The 22,016-nt window shown below is 41.4% G+C and overlaps 1 protein-coding gene across 1 annotated transcript in view; it reads right to left on the bottom strand.

Moving 5' to 3' along the window:
- abcc1 (ATP binding cassette subfamily C member 1 (ABCC1 blood group)) overlaps window positions 1-22,016 on the bottom strand; it is a 133,204-nt gene that overhangs the window by 37,321 nt on the left and 73,867 nt on the right. The window contains 8 exon segments of the mRNA XM_086002247.1: window positions 640-834; window positions 3,591-3,669; window positions 7,746-7,911; window positions 8,017-8,184; window positions 9,305-9,481; window positions 11,544-11,670; window positions 20,258-20,327; window positions 21,369-21,456. Coding sequence (XP_085858373.1) covers window positions 640-834; window positions 3,591-3,669; window positions 7,746-7,911; window positions 8,017-8,184; window positions 9,305-9,481; window positions 11,544-11,670; window positions 20,258-20,327; window positions 21,369-21,456 — 1,070 coding nt within the window.

Raw genomic sequence — 22,016 nt, 5'->3', positions numbered from 1 at the left:
AAACACTTCTACAAACTCAGCAACAGCCAATAGAAATCAATCAATCAGCAACTAACCTGCAAGTAGTTAATGATCCCTTTAAATAGCGCTGGCGGGGAGTACTTCCTGCTGCTGAACACGTGATCAGCTGTGCAAGCTTAAGACAGGGCGATGGTTGGATCGTTCAGCTCCAAAATGGCAGTGCTTGGTTCTGCCTACTCTGCATATTCCTGGTGCATGCTCACTGTGCCCACACCACACCCTCACCGAGATGGCATCTGGCGATACTCATACCAGAAGTATGCGCGCCCGCCATGGACACCATTTTGGAGCCAAAACAGCAGGCGCTATGGAGCCCAATTTTACAGCCAGTATCTTTCAAGTATACAATAAAATAAAATGATTTTCCTTCCGAAGTGAATGTTGAAACCACTGGGAGACTGGTATTCTTTCCAACAGCACTAAAGTATGCTACTTTGCAGCCCCATCGATGAGCATCATTGACAGCATCGATCAGGTGTTTGTGGGTTAGACAGTCTCGCTCACTGAAGATTGCAACGGTGATGGATGGGGGCTTAAAACAATTACAATTCTTTTAAAATTCACCTAATTTGTGGAGAGACTAAAATAGCATTCAGGTTTATTTGGAAGCAATCCTCTCATTGTATGCAGGCAACATCAGCCATAAGATTTATGCATTTCCTTACCCTACCAGTCAGAGCTTTGTCAGCTTCTGTCAGTTTTACACCAGCTGCTTGTTTTGCTATTTCTCTGGGGTCTTGTCGATTTGATGCATTTTTCTGCTCTGAAGGTGTTGCTTCCTCATCATCAGACAGTGGGGTTGATTTGTTCACTCTGTAGTTATCAAAAGAGGAAGTAACAATTATACAGTGGGACCTCTCCTTGGTTGTCAATCACAAAACTAGTAAAATAACAGAGGGTTTGGCTGAAATTAATTAATGGAACAGAAAAATCAGTAAGTTGTGATTCTTAGGGCAGGATTTTCATTGGGCCGTGGAGGCGGGATTGGAGGCGTGTGGGGGGGGGGGGGGGGGGGGGTTAAAATCTCGAAATCGGGGGGGCACAAACCCATCCCGCCTCCATGCCAATTTCAAAGGTGGTGGATACCCGACCTGTGCTGGGAGCCGCCTCCCTGAGGCGGGAAGGGGATTAGTGCCAATTAACTGCCTGTTAACAGGTAATTAACAGGCAGTTTTTAGCCTAATCCCTATTTTTATTCCTGAAGTGTGGGATTCCCGACGGCTCCAAACCATGCCAAGTTAGCGAGGTGGACAGTCGGGCTTGGAGGGTTCAAGATGTCCGGTGTTCAGGTGAGTGATGGGTGCATGAGTGCAGAGGTAAGTGTGTTTGGTGTGTGTAAAGTGTTTAAAGAAGTTTTACTTACCTTTACAACCTTCCTTCCTTCAGGTCTTGGGAGTCCCTCATCTAATCATCCTGAGAGGAAGGAATTAACTTGAAGTACAGATTGTCAGTGTTTGACAGCTTCAAAGAGCTGTCAAACACTGATATTTCATCTGTCAAAAGCTCTTGACAGATGACCTGTCAATCTGTGACGTCACCTGTTGCCGGGTGACCCTTAATTGGCCTGCTGAGCGGGCTCAACAAGGTTAATCAAGTGAAAATCACGTGGGTTGGCCACAACTCGATGGAGGCAGGACTACAACCCTGAAAGTTGTAGTCCCGCCTCATACACGCCTCCAGTATCAAAATCCAGCCCTAAGTCTCACTGTGTCCAAGTGTTGTACAGAGTTACAATCACTTACACTCCTGAGGTTTTGCAAGCTCTGGCTCAAATTAAACTTGATCCAAGCTTTGCTTCTTTCAGTTGCAAATCTGACCCGCAAGAGCCATTTGCTTGTAAAAATGATTGTAATTCAATATTTTAACATTAGTGTCAGGCTAAATGGCCAATAATTCTCTGGAATATAAATTGCTTTTTAAAATAATCAGGATAACGTTTACCACCATGTTTTGTGAGGTACAGTGCATATATTTATGGAATTTCTACAAACATTAACCAAAGCCTTGTATACCCTCCTCTTTGGTTTCCTTGGGAATTCCAGGATATAATGCTAGCATCCAGGTGGATTGATATTAGGGACGGTCATGCTTGACCAACATTACTGAATTCTTTGAAGAAGCTATAACAGAATGAGTAGACAAAGGTAATGCAGTACATGGACTTTCAAAAGGCCTTTGATCAGGTACTGCATGATATGACTAAGGTCAGAGCATGTGGAGTCAGGGAAGAAGTAACAGAATGGATAGCAAATTATATACAAAACAGTAAACAGAGTAGAGGTTAAAGGTAGTTACTCAGACTGGCAGGTGGGAAGTGGTGTTCCACAGGATTGGTGCTGGGACCACTGTTGTTCACCATATACATAAATGATTTGGAATCTGGAATCGGAAGTACTATATCAAAATTTGCAGATGACACCTAATTGGACAGTATAGTTAATACTGAGGAAGTCTGCGGCAAAGTACAAGACATTAACAAAGTTGCAGAATGGGCATGTAAATGGCAAATTAATTTCAATATAGAGAAGTGTGAGGCGGTACATTTTGGTAGGAGGAATAAAGAGGATCGCCGACTCCTTGGAAAATAAAGAGTCCAGATGGAGTAGAGGCGCAAGGGGACCTAGGGGTACAGATTTACAAATCATTAAAAGTAGCAATGCAGGTTGACAAAAATCATAAAAATACAAACAAAGCAATGGTTCATTTCTGGAGGAATAGAATTCAAAAGCAGAGAAGTTATATTAAATTTATATGTGGAACATTGGCTCGATCACACTTACAGCACTGTGCACAGTTCTGGTCTCCATATTACAAAAAAGATATAGAAGCATTGGAGAAAATGCAAAAAAGATTTACAAGGATGATACCAGAACTGAGAGGGTACAGCTATCAGGAAAGACTGAATAGGCTGGTGCTCTTTTCTCAAGAAAAGAGAAGACTGAGAGTTCACCTGATAGAGGTCTTCAAAAATTATGAAGAGGTTCGATAGGATAGAGAGATATAAGATACGTCACTAATAAATCAAATAAGGAATTCAGGAGAAACTTCTTTACTCAGAGTGGTGAGAATGTGGAACTCGCTACCACATGGAGTGGTTGAGGCGAATAGCATAGATGCATTTAAGGGGAAGCTAGGTAAGTACATGAGGGAGAAAAGAATAGAAGGATATGACAATAGGGTGAGATGAAGGTGAAGGAGGCTCATACAGAGCAGAAACACTGGCACAGACCTGTTGAGCTGAATGGCCTGTTTCTGTGTTGTAAATTCTATGTAATGCCAACTGATTCGGATGCCCTATAGGCATTTGTTCTTGGTGTTTCGTCATAATGCATGCTTCATTAATGTTTCCATGTGTTATATATTCCTGAACGAGACAAATTTTCGTGGAAGTGAATATAGGAATAAGTTCATAACAGATGTGTTGTTCCAATGAGTTACATAACAAAAAGCAAACTGGGAAATTTGATGTTTCACACAATTAACAAATATTCATTATATCTGAATACATGCTTCAAAGATAGTTTGTGTTCAGCATACAAAGATAGCTCAAAAATCCACAGAAAGCATACCTTAGGAGGAAATTTTGTAGTATCTTTTGTGGACTAATGCGATTCCGATCTTGTCCCTTTACTGTTAGGTTATCCAATTCTGAAGCATGAAAAGAGTTTAAAAATGAGACATTCAATATGGTATCATCATCCAGTTGAGGAAGGTTGGAGAAGAGCAATTATGGAAACAGATTATACTGTTTCATCAAGAGTCTACAATTCAGCAACAGTGCCTGTTTAGCCATATCTACCAGCGTCAAACTACAGCCTGAAGTAATTTGCCTACGTTGCTAATGCTTTATGACTTGAATTAGTACAATCTTCAGTCACACACTTGAATATAAAAACTGCACTGTTTAATTTTTTTTTTTTTTAAACTAGTCTACAAATAAACTCTCTTTCCCCATTTACCTAAAGAATCAGCTATATCGATCTGCAGAATGGATAAAGTGCACATCAAATTAACTAGTTCCCAGAATGGAGCTTGAGCACTGGTAATCCAAAGTATTATGCAACAGTGTAGTGTGCAACAGACTTGGCCCCATGATTATCGAAATAGTGAATCTAAATAGTGTCAACAGGGAGGAGCATCCTGTGAAGGACCCAAGGAGGGAAGAAATTGGAAGGCAAGTCATCTTGGGTCACTTCCAAATACCTCACCTGCAAATCAAGAATGGAAAAGAACCCTTTATATCAGAGCACATTGGGATCATGAAATTGTCATCTGTTTAGTACAACCACTCAGGATGGAGAATAGGGTTAAATTGATACACTGGGCTTCTCATTTTGTTGCTTTTCAGATCAAGAACTCAAAAGTCTTACCAGTAGTTAATTGCTCCCACATTTTACATATTAAAATTAAGTCCATGTTGAAATGGGTGGACTTTCCTCATTTCCTACTATGCTCTCTAAAACATCACATTTTAATTAAACTTATTAAATTTTAGCTTACTGTACATTCATTAAATTCAGTAATATTTCAAATTCATTTTCTAAAAGGCTAAATCCACATTAGACTATTTCCATGCAAATGCAACTAAACAAGGATGCAGTTAAAAGGCAGCAACACTATACACAGAGCACTAAGAATGCAGAGTTTTTTGTTTGAAGATTCAACGGTAGAGAAATTTGAGCCCTTTGATATCTGGAATATCCTCCACCTTTTCGATCAATAACAGGCACCTCCAAAATGGAAGACTGTACCTCAAAGAGTCCTTCATAATAGTCTATGAAAAATGCCAAGGCAAAACAATGGAATCAATCCAGGAAAAATCCAAGCAGAGTTTACAAGGAGGGAGTCCCCACATAAATGCACTTTGGATCCATAATTTTGAAAGTTGAGTAGAAACAGGAGCAACTAGACGTCATAGTGGCATGAAGGGATTCTGATATTTGTAACAAATACATCTTATTTTGTATCCAAGCAGAAACAATTTCCACAACAGGGCTAATGTTAGTAACATTAGAGTCAGAGTTGGCATTAGCAACGTTCATCTTAAAATAGCTTGCTCCAAATATTGATGTCAAAAAACTGTAAAGTTAAAACAAATAGCACTTTTCATATTTATAACCCTTGCTCGCCAACATTCTTTTAGGTTCCACTTCTACCACACTTACTGTTTTCAGCTGAGGGCAGAGCCTGGCACTCTGGACAGTCGCCATCCACGCTTGTGTGTGATATACACAGAAATGGTACTTCTCTCTTTTTCCTCCCCCAACAACTATTACTCAGTGCTCCATCAAACTAGTAAAACTCACCCAATAAAAAACAGATTTCTAATGTTAACCAAGGTTAGAATACAAAAATCAAGCAGTTTGGATATCCAACATACTACTGTTAGAAATGAAAACCGAAAATGCTAGAAATAGGAACTAAAGCACAACAGTAGGTTATTCAGCCCCTCGGGCCTGCTCCGCCATTCAATTAGATCATGGCTGATCTGCTCCTCAACTCCATTTTTCCACCTTTGTCCCATATCGTTTGATACCCTTACCTAACAAAAATCTATGTATCTCAGCCCTGAGAGCTCCAATTGCCCTAGCATCCACAGCCTTCTGGGGGACAGTTCTAGATTTCCACTAGCCTTTGATTGAAATCATAAAGCATTTTTTCAAAGAATTACATAGAATATACAGCACTGAAACAGGCCATTCGCCCCAACTAGTCTGTGCTGGTGTTTATACTCTACACGAGTCTCCTCCCATTCCATCCAACCTCCATCACCTTTTAGCCTATTTTTCCATTCCTTTTTCTCTCATGTACTCATCTAGTTTCCTTTAGAAAGCATCCAAGCTATTTGCCTCAACAATTTCCTGTGATAGCGAGTTCCACATTCTAACCACTCTGAGTAAAGAAACTGATCCTTATTTCCCTATTAGATTTATTAGTGCTAGCATTAACTGAGCAGGATTGAAGAGGGAAAAGCATGCTAGCGTTAACTGAGCCTAACTGGGGAGGGAGGAGAGTGCTAGCAGTAACTAGGCAGGTTTGGGGAGGGAGAGGAGTGCTGCCATTAACTGAGCAGGATTGGGAAGGGAGAAAACTGCTCACATTACCTGAGCAGGGTTGGGAAGTGCTCCTGAATGGCCTAGCTTGTCCCCTTGTTCGTGATTTCCCCACCAGAGGAAATAGTTTCTCTGTATCTACCCTATCAAATCCCTTTAAGATTTTAAACACCTCAATCAGGTCATTCCACAATCTCCTATACTCAAGGGAAGACAAGCCAAGTTTATGCAACCTGTCCTCATAGCAGATCCATCAATGTCTGACAAGAGGAAGAACAGGCTAAGGTTTCAGGTATAGACCGATTGGGCGGAGCTTTCAACTTTAGCCACCAATTTTCTCTTCTATTGAAGTAAAGCACCCGGCATTTACGCCCCTGCCGAATTTGAAAGTTCCGCCCTTTGCCCGACTCAAAACATTAGGCCTGTCAGCATTTGAAAAGAGAAGACAGGTTGTGTTGTATTTCCAGCTGTTTGTTTCATTTCAGATTTCCAGCACTTTCACCTTTTTCTCTTTACATCGGTAGAAATATTAGGTCATTGCAAAGAGTACAATTTTAGCAAAATGCTTTGCTGTCTGTAATTCCCTATACGATATTTATAAGCAGCAGATCTGCTTTTTTTTTAAAAAATTGTTCAATGATCATGAAATATGACTACACACGTCTTTAATTAAGGTCAAATTATTCATGCATATAATTCTCTACACGAAAGTAACCTAAGGTGTTGGATACTCTTGCTTGAAAACTTATCATGCATCTACAGTTTCTTTCAGCTATACTGCAGGTAAAAACTGACAAAACAAACCTTTTTCTTCTTCCACACTTTTGTTAGTATCTGCATGATGGCAGAAAAAAAGTAGTTGATCATTGTGAAAAAGATACTGCCATATGCTGCACCTTTAATTAGCGCTCATAAGAGTACCAAACATTTATGAACGGACGCAAAAGTAAATCATAAAAGCTCATCAGTTTTCATGCATCTGTTTTATGCTGAACGATTTCCACATACAGAAGTCACCTACGTGCACCTAAAAACTTTACACCTTTTGGGAGATCCAGTTCCGACATAAAACAGACTTGTGACCAATCAAGAAAAAAATCCTTTAAAACACAGACAATATATTATAAAATGTCTCCCACCAAATTTTCACACTGTAGTAAGGGCGGATTCCTAACATCAGCAACTAATAATGTTCTAAGACTGAAAGATTATAGTCCTAATTAATCTACACACCATACAACTTTGAGCAGAATAGACTCATAGTACATTTTAACAAAAAAACAGTGACTTCCCAGACTGGGAGTACAAGCAATCTCTGCAGTGTTAGTAACAACAACAATTACAACTTGCATTTATTAGGCACCTTTAACGTAGTAAAACGTCCCAAAGTGCTTCACAGGAGCGTTATCAAACAAATTTGACATTATAGCAAATCTTGGACTTTAAATCCAGATGCAGAAGTAAGTAGGGGAGACAACAGTGCAGGGACATCATGTCACCAATCATCATCTGATGCCCGTCAACAAGTTGTACAGATAAAAAGGAAGACCTTGAAATCACACTAAACTGGATTTATACTGCACTGGTAGAAGGATTATACTGTTATGAAAGGCAATACCGAAGAGGTGTTTTTGTGTAGCAGAAGTGACATGATCTTTTGTGGCAACCCACCTTCATTTTCTGTAGGAGCATAAGTACGAAGGAATTCTGCAAATGCCCCATTTTGCTCTAAAAGTTCCTGGTAGGTGCCTGACTCTGAGATTTGTCCATCAACCATCACAAGAATCCTATCCATTTGAGGCAGGAAGCTAACACCATGAGTCACCAGGACACGGGTCTGTAAAGAAAGTTAATTTTACCCAAATGTATTTATTAAATAATAGTAGGCGAGGAAAAAAAATAAAGTGTTTACATCACAAGTTAAGTTGCTAATGTTGCTCACCTTGCCGTTCAGTAAACCTTTGGGTCCAATCACTTTTTCAAAAATATGGCGACCAACATGTGAATCAACAGCAGAGAGTGGATCATCCAAAAAATACACTGAATTATCACTGTAAACTGCTCGAGCAAGACTCACCCTCTGCTTTTGTCCTCCAGATAAATTCACACCCTGTAGAGGAAAGAACATTAATTAGTTTTAATAACCTAGATGTTTCATAAAAACAGAAAATGCTGGAAATACTCAGGTCAGGCAGCATCTGTGGAGAGAGAAACAGAGTTAACGTTTCAGGTCGATGAACCTTCATTAATTATTTGATCCTGTTTATGCAAAACTTTTTCGGTTTGGACAAAAGTGCTATCCATTTGAGGCAGAAAACTAACACCATGAGTCACCAGGACACGGGTCAAGATGGATCGCTGTGTCAACATCTTTTTATGGATCTGAACTGCAATTCCTGGAAGCCTCTCAACATTTTGCATTTTGTTCAATAACAAGACATAAGGTTTCTTTAGAAAAGTAGTGAAAAGGGACAAGTGAGAAAAGAACTTTGCTTTCTCCAACAAAGTTACCTTTCAATACTTGTTATTTACAGTTCTGTTGCAGGTATGGACTATGCAGAGTACTTTTTGGAAATTCATCTAGATTAAGAACTGAATAAGTAATGAATATTAGAAGTGTTTCTTACACAAGCAATACTCACCATAAAGAACACAATGCTCATAGTATTTCTTTAGCCCTTTTTTGTTTAAATGTTTCTTCCTCTTTTTAAATCCCCAGCCAAGATGGTGGTCAGGAAATCTGACACTTCCTAACCAGACAGCAGCCTGCACATACTCAACTCCCGATTTATTCATCTCCTCGACCCTACAGTGTTGTCCTCCACTTCCAAATAATCCAACAAAAATTTAAAACTCGCCATGTGGCAAAGTGGAGGCACAAACTCATTTGCCTGAGCATGTATGGGCAGTTAAATGGAGTTTAGTTACAGATCAGCCATCAGCAGGCTCGAGGGGCTGAATGACCTACTCCTGTTCCTATACGTACACGTGTATCCTGTCATGCATTGCTTTTACAAAAATGGTTTCTAGATTCTTTTCTATTACATTTCGACAGGGTGCAATATTGATCCACCAATACACATCAGTCTATGATCATGCAGAAGGAAAACAAATGTCTTGCACCACAAACATTTAAAATTATAAACTATAGACTTTTATGTGATTTAAAGTCACTAAATCTCACACAGTATGATGATCAACCATTTATAAAATGCATATGGATACTGAACCTTCTCTCCTATTTCTGTCTCATCTCCTGCAGGCAGAACCTCCACATCAGGTAGAAGTGCACAGCTCTCAACCACTCTAGCGTACCACTCTTCCATTAATTCCTGGCCAAAGATAATATTGTCTCTTAAAGATGCATTTTGGATCCATGCTTGTTGTGGAACATATGCCACTGAACCCTGTATATGAATATAAACAAAAAGAGTCATTTTCTTCCCTAGATTCTTGTCCTCAATGTAATCTATAGTTTCATACATTTGCTATTTTAAATAAACAAGCACGATAGCTGATACTGCACAATAAATAGGAAAATTTCACAGCAAAGACAATGTTTATTCAATTGCTTCCAGATGCCCATAAGCTGCATCTATGCATATAATGAATTAGAACAAAACCGGTTAGCCAAGCAAAACTAAACAAAATGATCCCACATAGCACAGGACAGATTGTCTCCATTTATGATTGTGTATTCCTTCATCTAATAACTTTGTTTGACCACAGGACCACCCAAACCTCTGGGCTTTTGATAAAGGTTCGGGCATGTGGAGTCAGGGGACAAACAGCTGAATGGATAGCAAATTGGCTAAAAAAAAAAAAATAGGAAGCAGAGAGCAGAGGAAAGGATAGTTAATGAGATTGGAGGAAGGTAGAAAGCAGTGTTCCACAAGGATCAGTGCTAGGACCACTGTTATTCATAATTTACATTAATGATTTGGATTTACGAATAAGTAACTTAATATTTGCAGATGAACTGCAGGGTGCAGCTAACAAGAATGCAACATAATGCAAGAAGATATTAGAAAACTTGCAGACTGGGCAGTTACGTGGCAAATGAACTTTAACATAGATAAATGTGAGGTGAAGCACTTTGGTAGGAAAAACAGAAACATCACCTGCACCTTAGAAAATAAGAAACTGAATGGGTCGGAAGAGCAAAAGTATCTAGGGACACAGGTGAATCATTAAAAGCAGCATCGCAGGTCAGCAAAGCAATTAAAAATGCTAACAAAGCATTGGGATTTATTTCTAGGGGTATAGAATTCAAAGTAATGAAGTTATGTTAAACTTGTATAGGACCCTTGTCAGGCCACAATTAAGAGTACTGTGCACAGTTCTGTTCTCCAAAAAGGACACAGAAGCACTGGAGAAAGTGAAAAGAAGATTTATAAGGATTGGACCAGTACTGAGAAATTATAGCTATCGGGAAAGAGAAAGAAACAAAGAAAGACTTGCATTTATATAGCGCCTTTCACAACCACCGGACGTCTCAAAGCGCTTTACAGCCAATTAAGTACTTTTGGAGTGTAGTCACTGTTGTAATGTGGGAAACGCGGCAGCCAATTTGCGCACAGCAAGCTCCCACAAACAGCAATGTGATAATGACCAGATAATGTTTTTGTTATGTTGTTTGAGGGATAAATATTGGCCAGGACACCAGGGATAACTCCCCTGCACTTCTTCAAAATAGTGCCATGGGATCTTTTACGTCCACCCGAGAGAGCAGATGAGGTCTCAGTTTAACATCTCATCTGAAAGACGGCACCTCTGACAGTGCAATTTCCCTCAGCACTGCACTGGAGTGTCAGCCTAGATTTATGTGCTCAAGTCCCTGGAGTCCCAAGGACTTGAACCCACAACCTTCTGACTCAGAGGCGAGTGTGTTACCCACTGAGCCACAGCTGAGACTAGCTGGCTGATCATCAACAGTGCCCTTGAGTACTATATACTTGCATTGCTCAGGTATCAGATTACCAAGTCTGCCATGGCGGGTCGACTTAGTCCTGTACAATCAGTAAACGTGTCATCTGAGAATTACTTTGATCCCAAATAAAATATGCCTATTGACCTGCCCACCTACAAGAGAATAGTCACTAGTAAGTCATTGGACAACTGACAACAGAAGGTTTCAAGCGTGCTAGATTGACAACTACTAGGAGCTCCTCATGAGCTGCTTGGTGAGCAGTAGAACTCATCATAGAATGCGTGAATGCATTTCTAGCAACCTCCTGACCACAACGTGGACACACACGATACCCCACTGAATGATAGCACTACCAATTAGAGGTGAGAAGAAGCAGCTACAACCCAATCATAGCAGGCACCAAACCTGAATAAGTGAGTGTGTGTTCTTATATCCAGCCTCCAGGTTATGCCTACCCCAGCGTTTTAATTATAACATTTTAGTTTCCTGTCAATTTGGAATTATGGGACACAAAAGAGGAGTGCAGAAAGTTGCTTTACCTTAACAGCAATATAGCCTTCTATTTTCTCCATTTCCCCAAGCAATGCAGAGAGCAGGGAAGATTTTCCACATCCAACATGTCCAACAACAGCCACAAGAGAGCCGTCAGGAATTTCTACATCAATGCTATGAGAAAAGTACAGAAATAAAGCAGTAAATATACCAATACAAGACAGGAAATTAAGACAATATGAAACGGCATTAAAATAGTTTGAGAACAAAGTATCTCAGTAATTATTTAGCATAGTAAAAGCATGTAAAGCAACTGTATTTTGTCAAAATAATAACAGAAAATCCTGGAAAAATCCTGTCCTAATACCAGTATGGGAGGTGTCCGAGAGATGATCTTATAAAGGTGTACAAGATAAAGGAATGGAAAGGGTAAATATAGAATACAGTCAAGCCCACTTAAATGAATAACTGATAAAAGAATAAAGTTTTTAGGAGAATAACATTCCCATGCACAAATCCTTTTTCTGTCTTTTCCAATGATAAATGTCTTTATTAAATGAACTGTTAAATGAATAAAACATTTAAATGAACTGTTAAATGAATAAAACATTTAAATGAATTGCAAAGATTTGTTATGCTGCACTGTAATGTGTATATTGTGATGAAGCAAATTACATAAATGCACTGTTATCCATAACAAATGTGTGACTGTATTAGTGCTGTAATTGCAATCCAGTTTGCATTCCATTGTTAGCTTCTTGCCAATCTTGATACCACAGTTAAAATTGATAAAAGAATAGAACTGTTAAGTGAATAAAATGATGTGCCAAAATCATTATTCAATTAATAGTTTTCCTGTATTACTTTAAATTAAATTGCCAGAGCAGGACAAGGGGACACAGGTTCAGGCTAGTAAAAAGATAAATCTGATATCAGTAAGTTCTTCTTCACACAGAGTGATCAACACATGGAATGGACTTCCAAATCCAGTAGCAGAGGCAAAAAAATGTGGATTCATTTCAGAAAAAATAAGATGCTGCAATGAGAGGATTATAGGATCTTTCTCAATGGGTGAATTGAGAATGGCCTTTCTCATCCATAATTAGCTTGTGAACCCATGAATTTACCAGTCTTTCGTCCACATCTTCCATGGCACAAGAGGCCATAATTGGAGGAGTGCAGATATCTCTGAGTGTTGTAGGGCTGGAGGAGGTTAGAGATTGGGAAGGGCGAGGCCATGGAGGGATTTGAAACAAGGATGAGATTTTTAAAATCGAGGTGTTGTTTAACCAGGAGCCAATGTAGGTCAGCGAGCACAGAGGTGATGGGTGAACGAGACGACTTGGTGCCAGTTAGGATACGGGCAGCCAAGTTTTGGATGACCTTAAGTTTATGGAGGGTGGAAGATGGGAGGCTGGCCAGGAGTGCGTTGGAATAGTCATGTCTAGAGGTAACAAAGGCATAGATGAGGGTTTCAGCAGCAGATGAGCTGAGGAAGGGGCGGAGTCAGGCGATGTTATGGAGATGGAAATAGGTGGTCTTAGTGATGTTCATCTCGGGGTCAAATATGACACCAAGGTTGCGAACAGTCTGGTTCAGCCTCAGACAGTTGACAGGGACCGAGTCAGTGGCTAGGGAACAGAATTTGTGGCAGGGATCGAAGACAATGGCTTAGGTCTTACCAATATTTAGTTGTAGTTTAGAAGATGGGTGGTCAACAGTTTAGTAGGAATGGGATTGACAGAACACGAGGTGGGACTCAGACAAGATGAGCTCGGAGAGGGCATGATGGAAGAAGATGCGAGATAGGAAAGAAACGAAAGAAAGAGGCGAGTTTCAAGGTTAGGATGGGGGTGCGGGGTGGGGACCTTGGGGGACAAAAGGGAAGGATGAAATGTGGCAGTGGCAACTGAAGAGATGGTCTCAATCTTAGTGACAAATAAGAGCAATGTTCCCTTGAAGCTGCGCGGCCCTCTGCAGCTCCCGCGCATATGGCTCACTGGCTTTTAAATAGGAAAAACTGCGCATGCCTTAAAATGGCCATGCACCAACGTTCCCTCTAAGCTGCACAGCCATGCAGCTGTCTGCCTGTCCCGCGCAGCCCGGGAGCGGCTTTTACAATGTGAAATTTCGCGTATGCCTCGCAGCCCGTTAAAAGGACCACGCATCCAAATTTAAAATCGGGGGAACATTGCCACGCACCCAGAAAAACTGAAGAAAATATTGACCATGAGCTCCTCGCACTTGTTGGAGGCGAGGGTGGAGGAGGGCAGGGAAATGGGGTTTAACGAAGCAGTTTGTAGGGCAGAAGAAGCCAGTTGTTATGTTTGCATTTTAGGATGATTCTGGACCATTGAGCAGTTTTGACAGAGGAGAGCAGGACCCGATAGTGCTTGATGTAGTTCAGCCAGATCTGGTGATAAATTACTTAACCGGTTGTGCACCAAATACGTTCAAAGCTGCGCCCCTTGAGGGAGCGAAGATGGGGGCCATATCAGGGGCAACTACTCAGGTGGGAGAGAGTAGGGGTTTTACTGGGGACAAGGGCATCATAGATGGAAGTAACAGAGTGATTGAGAAGAGCAACAGCTGCAGAAACATTGTGATGAATGGAGGACCAAAGGCTGGACACAGTTTGGAGTTTGAAAGTGCAGTTGTAAGTGACCTGGTGGAAAAGCTTTTTCCAGGGGTGGATGCAGGAGGAAGTGTGGTTGGAGAGGGGAGGGGCTGCGAGTGATGAGGGATACAAGGAAGTGATCAGAGATGACCTTATGTGCAATCTAAACTTTGGGAGTAGAGAAGCCACGTGAGATGGCAAATTTGAGGAGGTGACTGTGAATATTGCTAGTTATTTTTGCAAACTGCAGAGAATATACATTATGGTCTAGTATACCAAAACCATTAATATCCATCCATGGTTTGTTCCTGTCAAAAAAACACACTAATGCAGAGTCATTGGTGTATCCAGTATTGTCACTGATAGCTGGCTGGGCAAAATGTTAATTTCCAGCAATCACAGATGATTCAAAGTGATTAATATAAGCACCCGATATAATTGGGAACTTGTGAATGGCTGATCAATGAATATAATTGAGATACAGTTTTTAAATGTCCTTTGCTTTAGTAAATCTCCAATGATGTTTGAATGGTATATCGGAGGCTGACCTTATTCCTCAAATCAGCCGTTAGTCTGAAGCCAAAGATACTGTTGAATCAAAGACTCCATGATAGCTTAACGCTGTCTAAGAAGTGAGTAGCCACATTTCAAAGATCACTGTTAAGGGTTAAATGCAGTAGAAGCACAGGCAGGAAGGGAACGGGTGACCAACAGGCAGAGTAGTAGGCGCAGGCAGGTAGTGCAGGGGTCCCCTGTGGCCATCCCCCTCTCAAACAGATATACCGTTTTGGATATTGTTGGGGAGGATGGCTTATCGGGGGAAGGCAGCAGCAACCAACCTCCTGGCACCATGGGTGGTTCTGCTGCACGGGACAGGAGGAAAAAGAGCGGGAGAGCTACAGTGATAGGGGATTCTTTAGCTAGGGGAAAAGATAGGTGTTTCTGCGGCCGCAAACGAGACTCCAGGATGGTGTGCTGCCTCCCTGGTGCAAGGGTCAAGGATGTCTCGGTGCGGCTGCAGGGCATTCTGGAGGGGGAGGTTGAACAGCCAGTTGTTGTGGGGCATATAGGTACCAACAATATAGGTAAAAAACGTGATGAGGTCCTAAAAGCTGAATATAGGGAGTTAGGAGGTAAATTAAAAAATAGGATCTCAAAGGTAGTAATCTCAGGATTGCTACCAGTACCATGTGCTAGTCAGAGTAGAAATAGAAGGATATTTCAGATGAATACGTGGCTAGAAGAATGGTGCAAGGGGGAGGGATTCAAATTCCTGGGACACTGGAACCGGTTCTGGGGGAGGTGGGACCAGTACAAACTGGACAGTTTGCACCTGGGCAGGACCGGGACCGATGTCCTAGGGGGAGTGTTTGCTATTGCTGTTGGGGAGGGTTTAAACTAAAATGGCAGGGGGTTGGGAACCTGTGCAGGGAGACAGAGGAAAGGGAAGCAAGGATAGAAGCAAAAGACAGGAAGGAGAAAAACCAAAAGTGGCAGGCAGAGAAATCCAGGGTGTAAATCAAACATGGCCGCAGTAAACAATAATTCTAAAAGGTCTAAGAGTGTTAAAAAAACAAGCCTGAAGGCTTTGTGTCTTAATGCGAGGAGCATTCGTAATAAGGTGGATGAATTAGCTGCGCAAATAGAGGTAAACGGATATGATATAATTGGGATTACAGAGACATGGCTCCAGGGTGACCAAGGTTGGGAATTCAATATCCAGGGGTATTCAATATTCAGGAAGGACAGGCAAAAAGGAAAAGGCGGTGGGGTAGCATTGCTGGTTAAAGAGGAGATTAACAATAGTAAAGAAGGATATTAGCTCTGATGACATGGAATCTGTATGGGTAGAGCTGAGAAATACCAAGGGGCAGAAAACATTCGTGGGAGTGGTATACAGACCCCCAAACAGTAATGCTGAGGTTGGGGCTGGCATTAAATGGGAAATTAGAGATGCGTGCAATAAGGGCACAGCAGTTATCATGGGTGACTTTAATCTACATATAGATTGGTCTAACCAAATTAGTAACAATACTGTGGAAGAGGAATTCCGAGAGTGTATACGGGATGGTTTCCTGGACCAATATGTCGAGGAACCAACTGGAGATCAGGCCATCTTAGACTGGGTATTATGTAATGAGAAAGGATTAATTAGCAATCTTGTTGTGCGAGGCCCCTTGGGGAGGAGCGATCATAATATGATCGAATTCTTCATTAAGATGGAAAGTGAAATAGTTGACTCAGACTAGGGTTCTGAATTTAAATAAAGGAAACTACGATGGTATGAGGCGCGAGTTGGCTAGGATGGATTGGGGAATGTTATTTAAAGGGTTGACGGTGGATGGGCAATGGCAAACATTTAAAGATCGCATGGATGAACTACAGAATTTGTTCATCCCAGTTTGGCATAAAAATAAAACAAAAAAGGTGACTCAACCGTGGCTAACAAGGGAAATTAGGGATAGCATAAGATCCAAGGAGAGGACATATAAATTGGCCAGAAAAAGCAGCAAACCTGAGGATTGGCAGCAGTTTAGGATTCAGCAAAGGAGGACAAAGGGATTAATTAAGAGGGGAAAAATAGAGTAGGAGTGTAAGCTTGCAGGGAACATAAAAACTGACTGTAAAAGCTTTTATAGATATGTGAAGAGAAAAAGATTGGTGAAGTCAAGCGTAGGTCCCTTGCAGTCAGAATCAGGGGAATTTATCATGGGGAACAAAGAAATGGCTTACCAATTAAATACATACTTTGGTTCTTTCTTCACAAAGGAGGCCACAAATAACCTCCCAAAGATGTCGGGGAACATAGCATCTAATGAAAGGGAGGAACTAATAGAAATCAGTATTTGTAGGGAAATGGTGTTAGGGAAATTGATGGGATTGAGGGCCGATAAATCCCCAGGGCCTGATAATCTACATCCTAGGGTACTTAAGGAAGTGGCCCTAGAAATAGTAGATGCATTGCTGGTCATCTTCCAAAATTCGATAGACTCTGGAACAGTACTCATGGATTGGCGGGTAGCTAATGTTACCCCACTGTTCAAAAAAGGGTGGTAGAGAGAAAACGGGGAATTACAGACCAGTAAGCCTGACATCGGTAGTGGGGAAAATGCTAGAGTCCATTATAAAGGATGTAATAGCAGAGCACTTGGAAAAAAGTGACCGGATCGGACAAAGTCAACATGGATTTACAAAAGGTAAGTCGTGCTTGACTAATCTACTGGAATTTTTTGAGGATGCAACTGGTAAAATAGATAAGGGAGAATAAGTGGATGTGATGTATTTGGACTTTCAAAAGGCATTCGATAAGGTCCCGCCTAAGAGATTAGCGTGTAAAATTAAGGCACATAGGATTGGGGGCAAGGTATTGACTTGGATAGAGAGCTGGTTGGCAGACAGAAAGCTAAGAGTTGGAATAAACGGCTCTTTTTCCGAGTGGCAGGCAGAGACTAGTGGGGTACTGCAGGGATCGGTCCTTGGACCCCAACTATTCACAATATATATTAATGATCTAGACGGGGGAACTAGATGTAATATCTCCAAGTTTGCAGATGACACAAAGCTGGGTGGGCGTGTGTGCTGTGAGGAGGATGCAGAGAAACTCCAGTACGATTTGGACAGGTTGGGCTATGGACAGATACATGGCAGATGCAGTATAATGTGGATAAATGCGAGGTTATCCACTTTGGTGGCAAAAACAGGAAGGCAGATTATTATCTGAACGGCAATAGATTGGGAAAAGGGGAAGTGCAACGAGACCAGAGTGTCCTTGTGCACCAGTCGCTGAAGGTAAGCATGCAGGTGCAGCAGGCGGTTAAGAAAGCAAATGGTATGCTGGCCTTCATAGCGAGAGGATTCGAGTACAGGAGCAAGGATGTCTTGCTGCAGTTGTACAGGGCCTTGGTGAGACCACACCTTGAGTATTGTGTGCTGTTTTGGTCGCCTTATCTGAGGAAGGATGTTCTTGCCATGGAGGGAGTGCAGCGAAGATTCACCAGACTGATACCTGGGATGGCAGGAATGACATATGAAGAGAGATTGGGTCGATTAAGCTTATATTTGCTAGAGTTTAGAAGAATGAGAGGGGATCTCATTGAAACTTATAAAATTCTAACAGGACTAGACAGGCTAGATGCAGGAAGGCTGTTCCCGATGGCGGGGGAGTCCAGAACCAGGGGTCACAGTCTAAGAATAAGGGGTAAGCCATTTAGGACTGAGATGAGGGGGAATTTCTTCACCCAGAGAGTGGTGAACCTGTGGAATTCTCTACCACAGAAGACAGTTGAGGCCAATTCATTAAATATATTCAAGAAGGAGTTAGATATATTTCTTAAGGCTAAGGGGATCAAGGGCTATGGGGAGAAAGCAGGGACAGGGTACTGAATTTGGATGGATCAGCCATGATCGCATTGAATGGCCTACTCCTGCTCCAATCTTCTATGTTTCTATGTTGTTTTGGCATAGAGGAAAATAGTAAAGTACATAAATACAGTAAATATACTGCTCGTGCCAAGTATTGTTCATTTACAAGCACAACATTAATTAAATTTGTCTTGGTTTTTACCCAAGCCATTATCTGATAAGATATTCCGTGTTTTGATTTTGAGAAGGTCAAGTAGCAGCGCACATTAGTCTAATAAGCTGGAATACAACGTCAAGGGTTCTCCGATAGATCCCTGGGTCTGCTACGTTTACTGCAACATTGGATGGGTAAAAGCATACACTGGTCCATAGAGGGCGCAAGGTCCACTCTACAAGAGTGATCGGTGATGTTAGATCCATGGACATTCTCTGTCCATTTATTCCATACTAGCTGGGGGTGCCCAGCGTTGCCAGGGCAATTTTGGGCCGCGCGGTCTCCCTCCCCCGTCTGTCACTGCTTTAGTCTATGTGCCTCCCTCCCCTCTCCCTCCTTCCCCCTCTCTGTCCCTCCCTCCCCTCTCGCTGCGTAGCGCCTCAGGGCCGGTGCGGCTGTGATAGCAGCCGTGTGGGGCCTACGCTTGAGGCCCGGCTGGGCTGTGGGGCCAAGACGGACCCCAGCTGAGCTCCCCCGCAGGTGGCGCGGTTGACGGCCGGCCGCTGCCCCGCCCGCTGTGTGTAAACTCACCTGCCGCTCCCGGAGTCGCAATGTGGGGGTTTGTTTGGCTGGTGCTGTCCCTGTGGGGATGAAAAAAATGGCGGCGAAGTTTAGGGAGACTGGAGGATTAGGTCCCGCCCGTGACGCACCGATTGGTCAACCATCAGGTCGCTGAACTGTAGGATTGGTCAAGCAGCACGTCACTCAATGCTAATGAGAGGTAGGATTGGTCAACCGCTAATGAGTGGATTTTTGAACGTTTTTTTTATAGTATTTTTGTCTGACCAAAAAGTAAATACACCTATTAGAGTCCCCTAATGATAAGCTTTCTTTTGATAGAACATGTGTAGGTACGCTCTATAACTTTTGATTGTATAGCCGGACAGACAGACGGAAAGACAAAGACAGACGGACCGTTTTATATATATATAGATTAATAATTTAGATCGTCTATGAAAACTAAGAAAGGTAGACATGAATGGCCTGGATCACAAACAGCAACCAAGGAATATATATGTACATGGTCCATTTTAAGAATAGCAGGCCTTTGTACAGATTAAAAAATTAAATTAAATTTCAGACACCACCCAGAAGGCAACAGTAGCATCAATGGTAGCAATAGTCGCAGTGGTTTAAAAAGACATGAAAGCCATTTTTGCTTTAACCAGACAACGGGGTGAACAACATGGAACAGTAATATAAAGCACTATACTTACTCTCTTTTCAAATCTGCCATCATCACCCTCCTCAAAAAAATCCTCCCTCGACCCTTCTATCCTTGCAAACTACCATCCCAGCTCCAATCTCCACTTCCTCTCCAAAGTCCTTGCATGTGTGGGTGTCTCCCAAAGCAGTTTTAATATAGATGTATAAAAATTAAGAAATGTATTGTGCAAAAGCACAGACCTGGACATCTTTCCCCAATAGATTTTTTTTTTTTTTTTTTTTTTTAAATGCCAACATTAAACATTATATAAAATAAATTACAATATCTGCAGAAAATACAAGAGACATATAGTACTACCCTATATATAAAAATCACAAAAAATGCTAATTTAGCTCCTTACTTGTTAAGGCATGGGGGATCTTCTTTGGACCAACTGAAAGTTCCATTATTCACGATGATACTGTTCAATGCTAATTAATGAGAAAATATAATTTAACTTTCAAGCAAACAAAATTACATTGTTTTGGTCTTAAAAACTTGAGTAAACTGCACAGCCCATAAGGATCTCCATTTTGTTCCTTGGCAGTTTCTGTGCTAGCTGATCTTAACCAGAACATTATGGAGGTATTAAGACTGGCCATCAACTGTCCATGAACTAGGGAGTGGGTGGGGTTTGGGGGGGGGGGGGGGGGGGGCACATCCAGCCTGTTTAGAATCAAAATGATTCTTATCAAACTTTTCATCATACAGCAAATAAATTCTAGGAAAAATAGCTTTAAAATAATTGAAACAGGAATATATATACTGCACTTCAAGAGCAATTAACTGACTGAAGCAGTTTGGGAGATCTTGAGGACATCAAATGCAGTACATAAAAGGCAAGTTCTTTCTTTTTAACTAATCTTTTGATAAACAGCAAAAATCATCTCTGATCATTAGTCTCCACCCCCCCCCCCCCCCCCAACCCCCAGTTATTTTTTGCACACAATTCTAGTCAAGAGGAGCCAAGCCACTTGCTCCTAAACCTTTGCCAAAAGCAGTATGTGATCCAATACCAGAAGGTTTTTGAGAATGATCCAGGATGATCATTCATTCATATTTTCCCTCTTTTTAAAAAAAAAGTGCCAGGTGAAAAAAAAAAAGAATATTTCCCAGCTTCCACTGAACACCTCTCCCCAACAGCAAAGGCAAAATTAGAAAGCATTGCATCAGGAAGCACATACTAATATTACCACCATCTCTTGCTGCACCATATTATCTAACTAACAGTCCATGCCACTGAACCATTCAACAGCTAAGTTTGTAAAGCTAATCTTGAACTGACAGACCAAACCAGTGAAAAATTAACACTCTTTTTAATATGACCTTATAAAAGAACAACAGTGTCTTAATCATTTTTACCAACATTATACAAAACAAGGAAGTGAAAAGTAAGAATAAATACAGTACATGATGCTAAGCAGAGCTCCATAATTAACTGTTTATTCAAGCAAAGTTCTTCTACTACTTACAGGATCGGATTAAACTTCTGTCCACAGTGTCTAGATCCAGTTGCTCGTGGGAGAGGAACATACGCAGGCGCTTCAAGGAAACACTTGCCTAAAGACAAAATGGAGTTAAACAGATTCTGTGTGCACCAAATTTAGCTTACTTTGAAACAAACATTACCAAGATAAAGTAAGATTTAATGCAGCTTATCCATGTTTTAGCACAAGCCAACAGGATAAGAGAGAGAAGTTTGGAGTTTTATCTTAACTCAGCAACCTTTCTTGTAAGATTTGCCGACCAACTGTCTCATGCATGAAAAATGGCGACCAGCAGTGGGAAGTCTGATGGGTGCCCAGGACACCCATTTGCCTGCCTGATTCAATTGTAAATTTGATCCTATGGCTGTTATAGGACCCCAATTGCAATTTTAATGTACAAATGGGCAGAACATGTGTCATGCCTGCTAGTTTCAGTTGCACTGGGCATTGAGCAGCATAGCCAGCTGTCCTTAAATGGACCACTTGAAGCTGCTCAGGAAAAGCTACATTTTTGGTTTTGTTTAATTTTTGTGGGGCTAGGAGAAGCATTCACAAAAACCTTCTGGCCACTGTCGGACTGCTCTCATCCCACCTTATCAGTACATTATTACTACAAATACATGTTTGTATCAG

Source organism: Somniosus microcephalus, chromosome 11 (assembly GCF_052327205.1).
Source record: "Somniosus microcephalus isolate GS21.2 chromosome 11, FLI_Smic_1.0, whole genome shotgun sequence".
In the NCBI taxonomy this organism is placed as follows: domain Eukaryota; kingdom Metazoa; phylum Chordata; class Chondrichthyes; order Squaliformes; family Somniosidae; genus Somniosus; species Somniosus microcephalus.
Note: the sequence above shows the minus strand (reverse complement) of the source record. Positions and strands in the feature narration are given on the sequence as shown.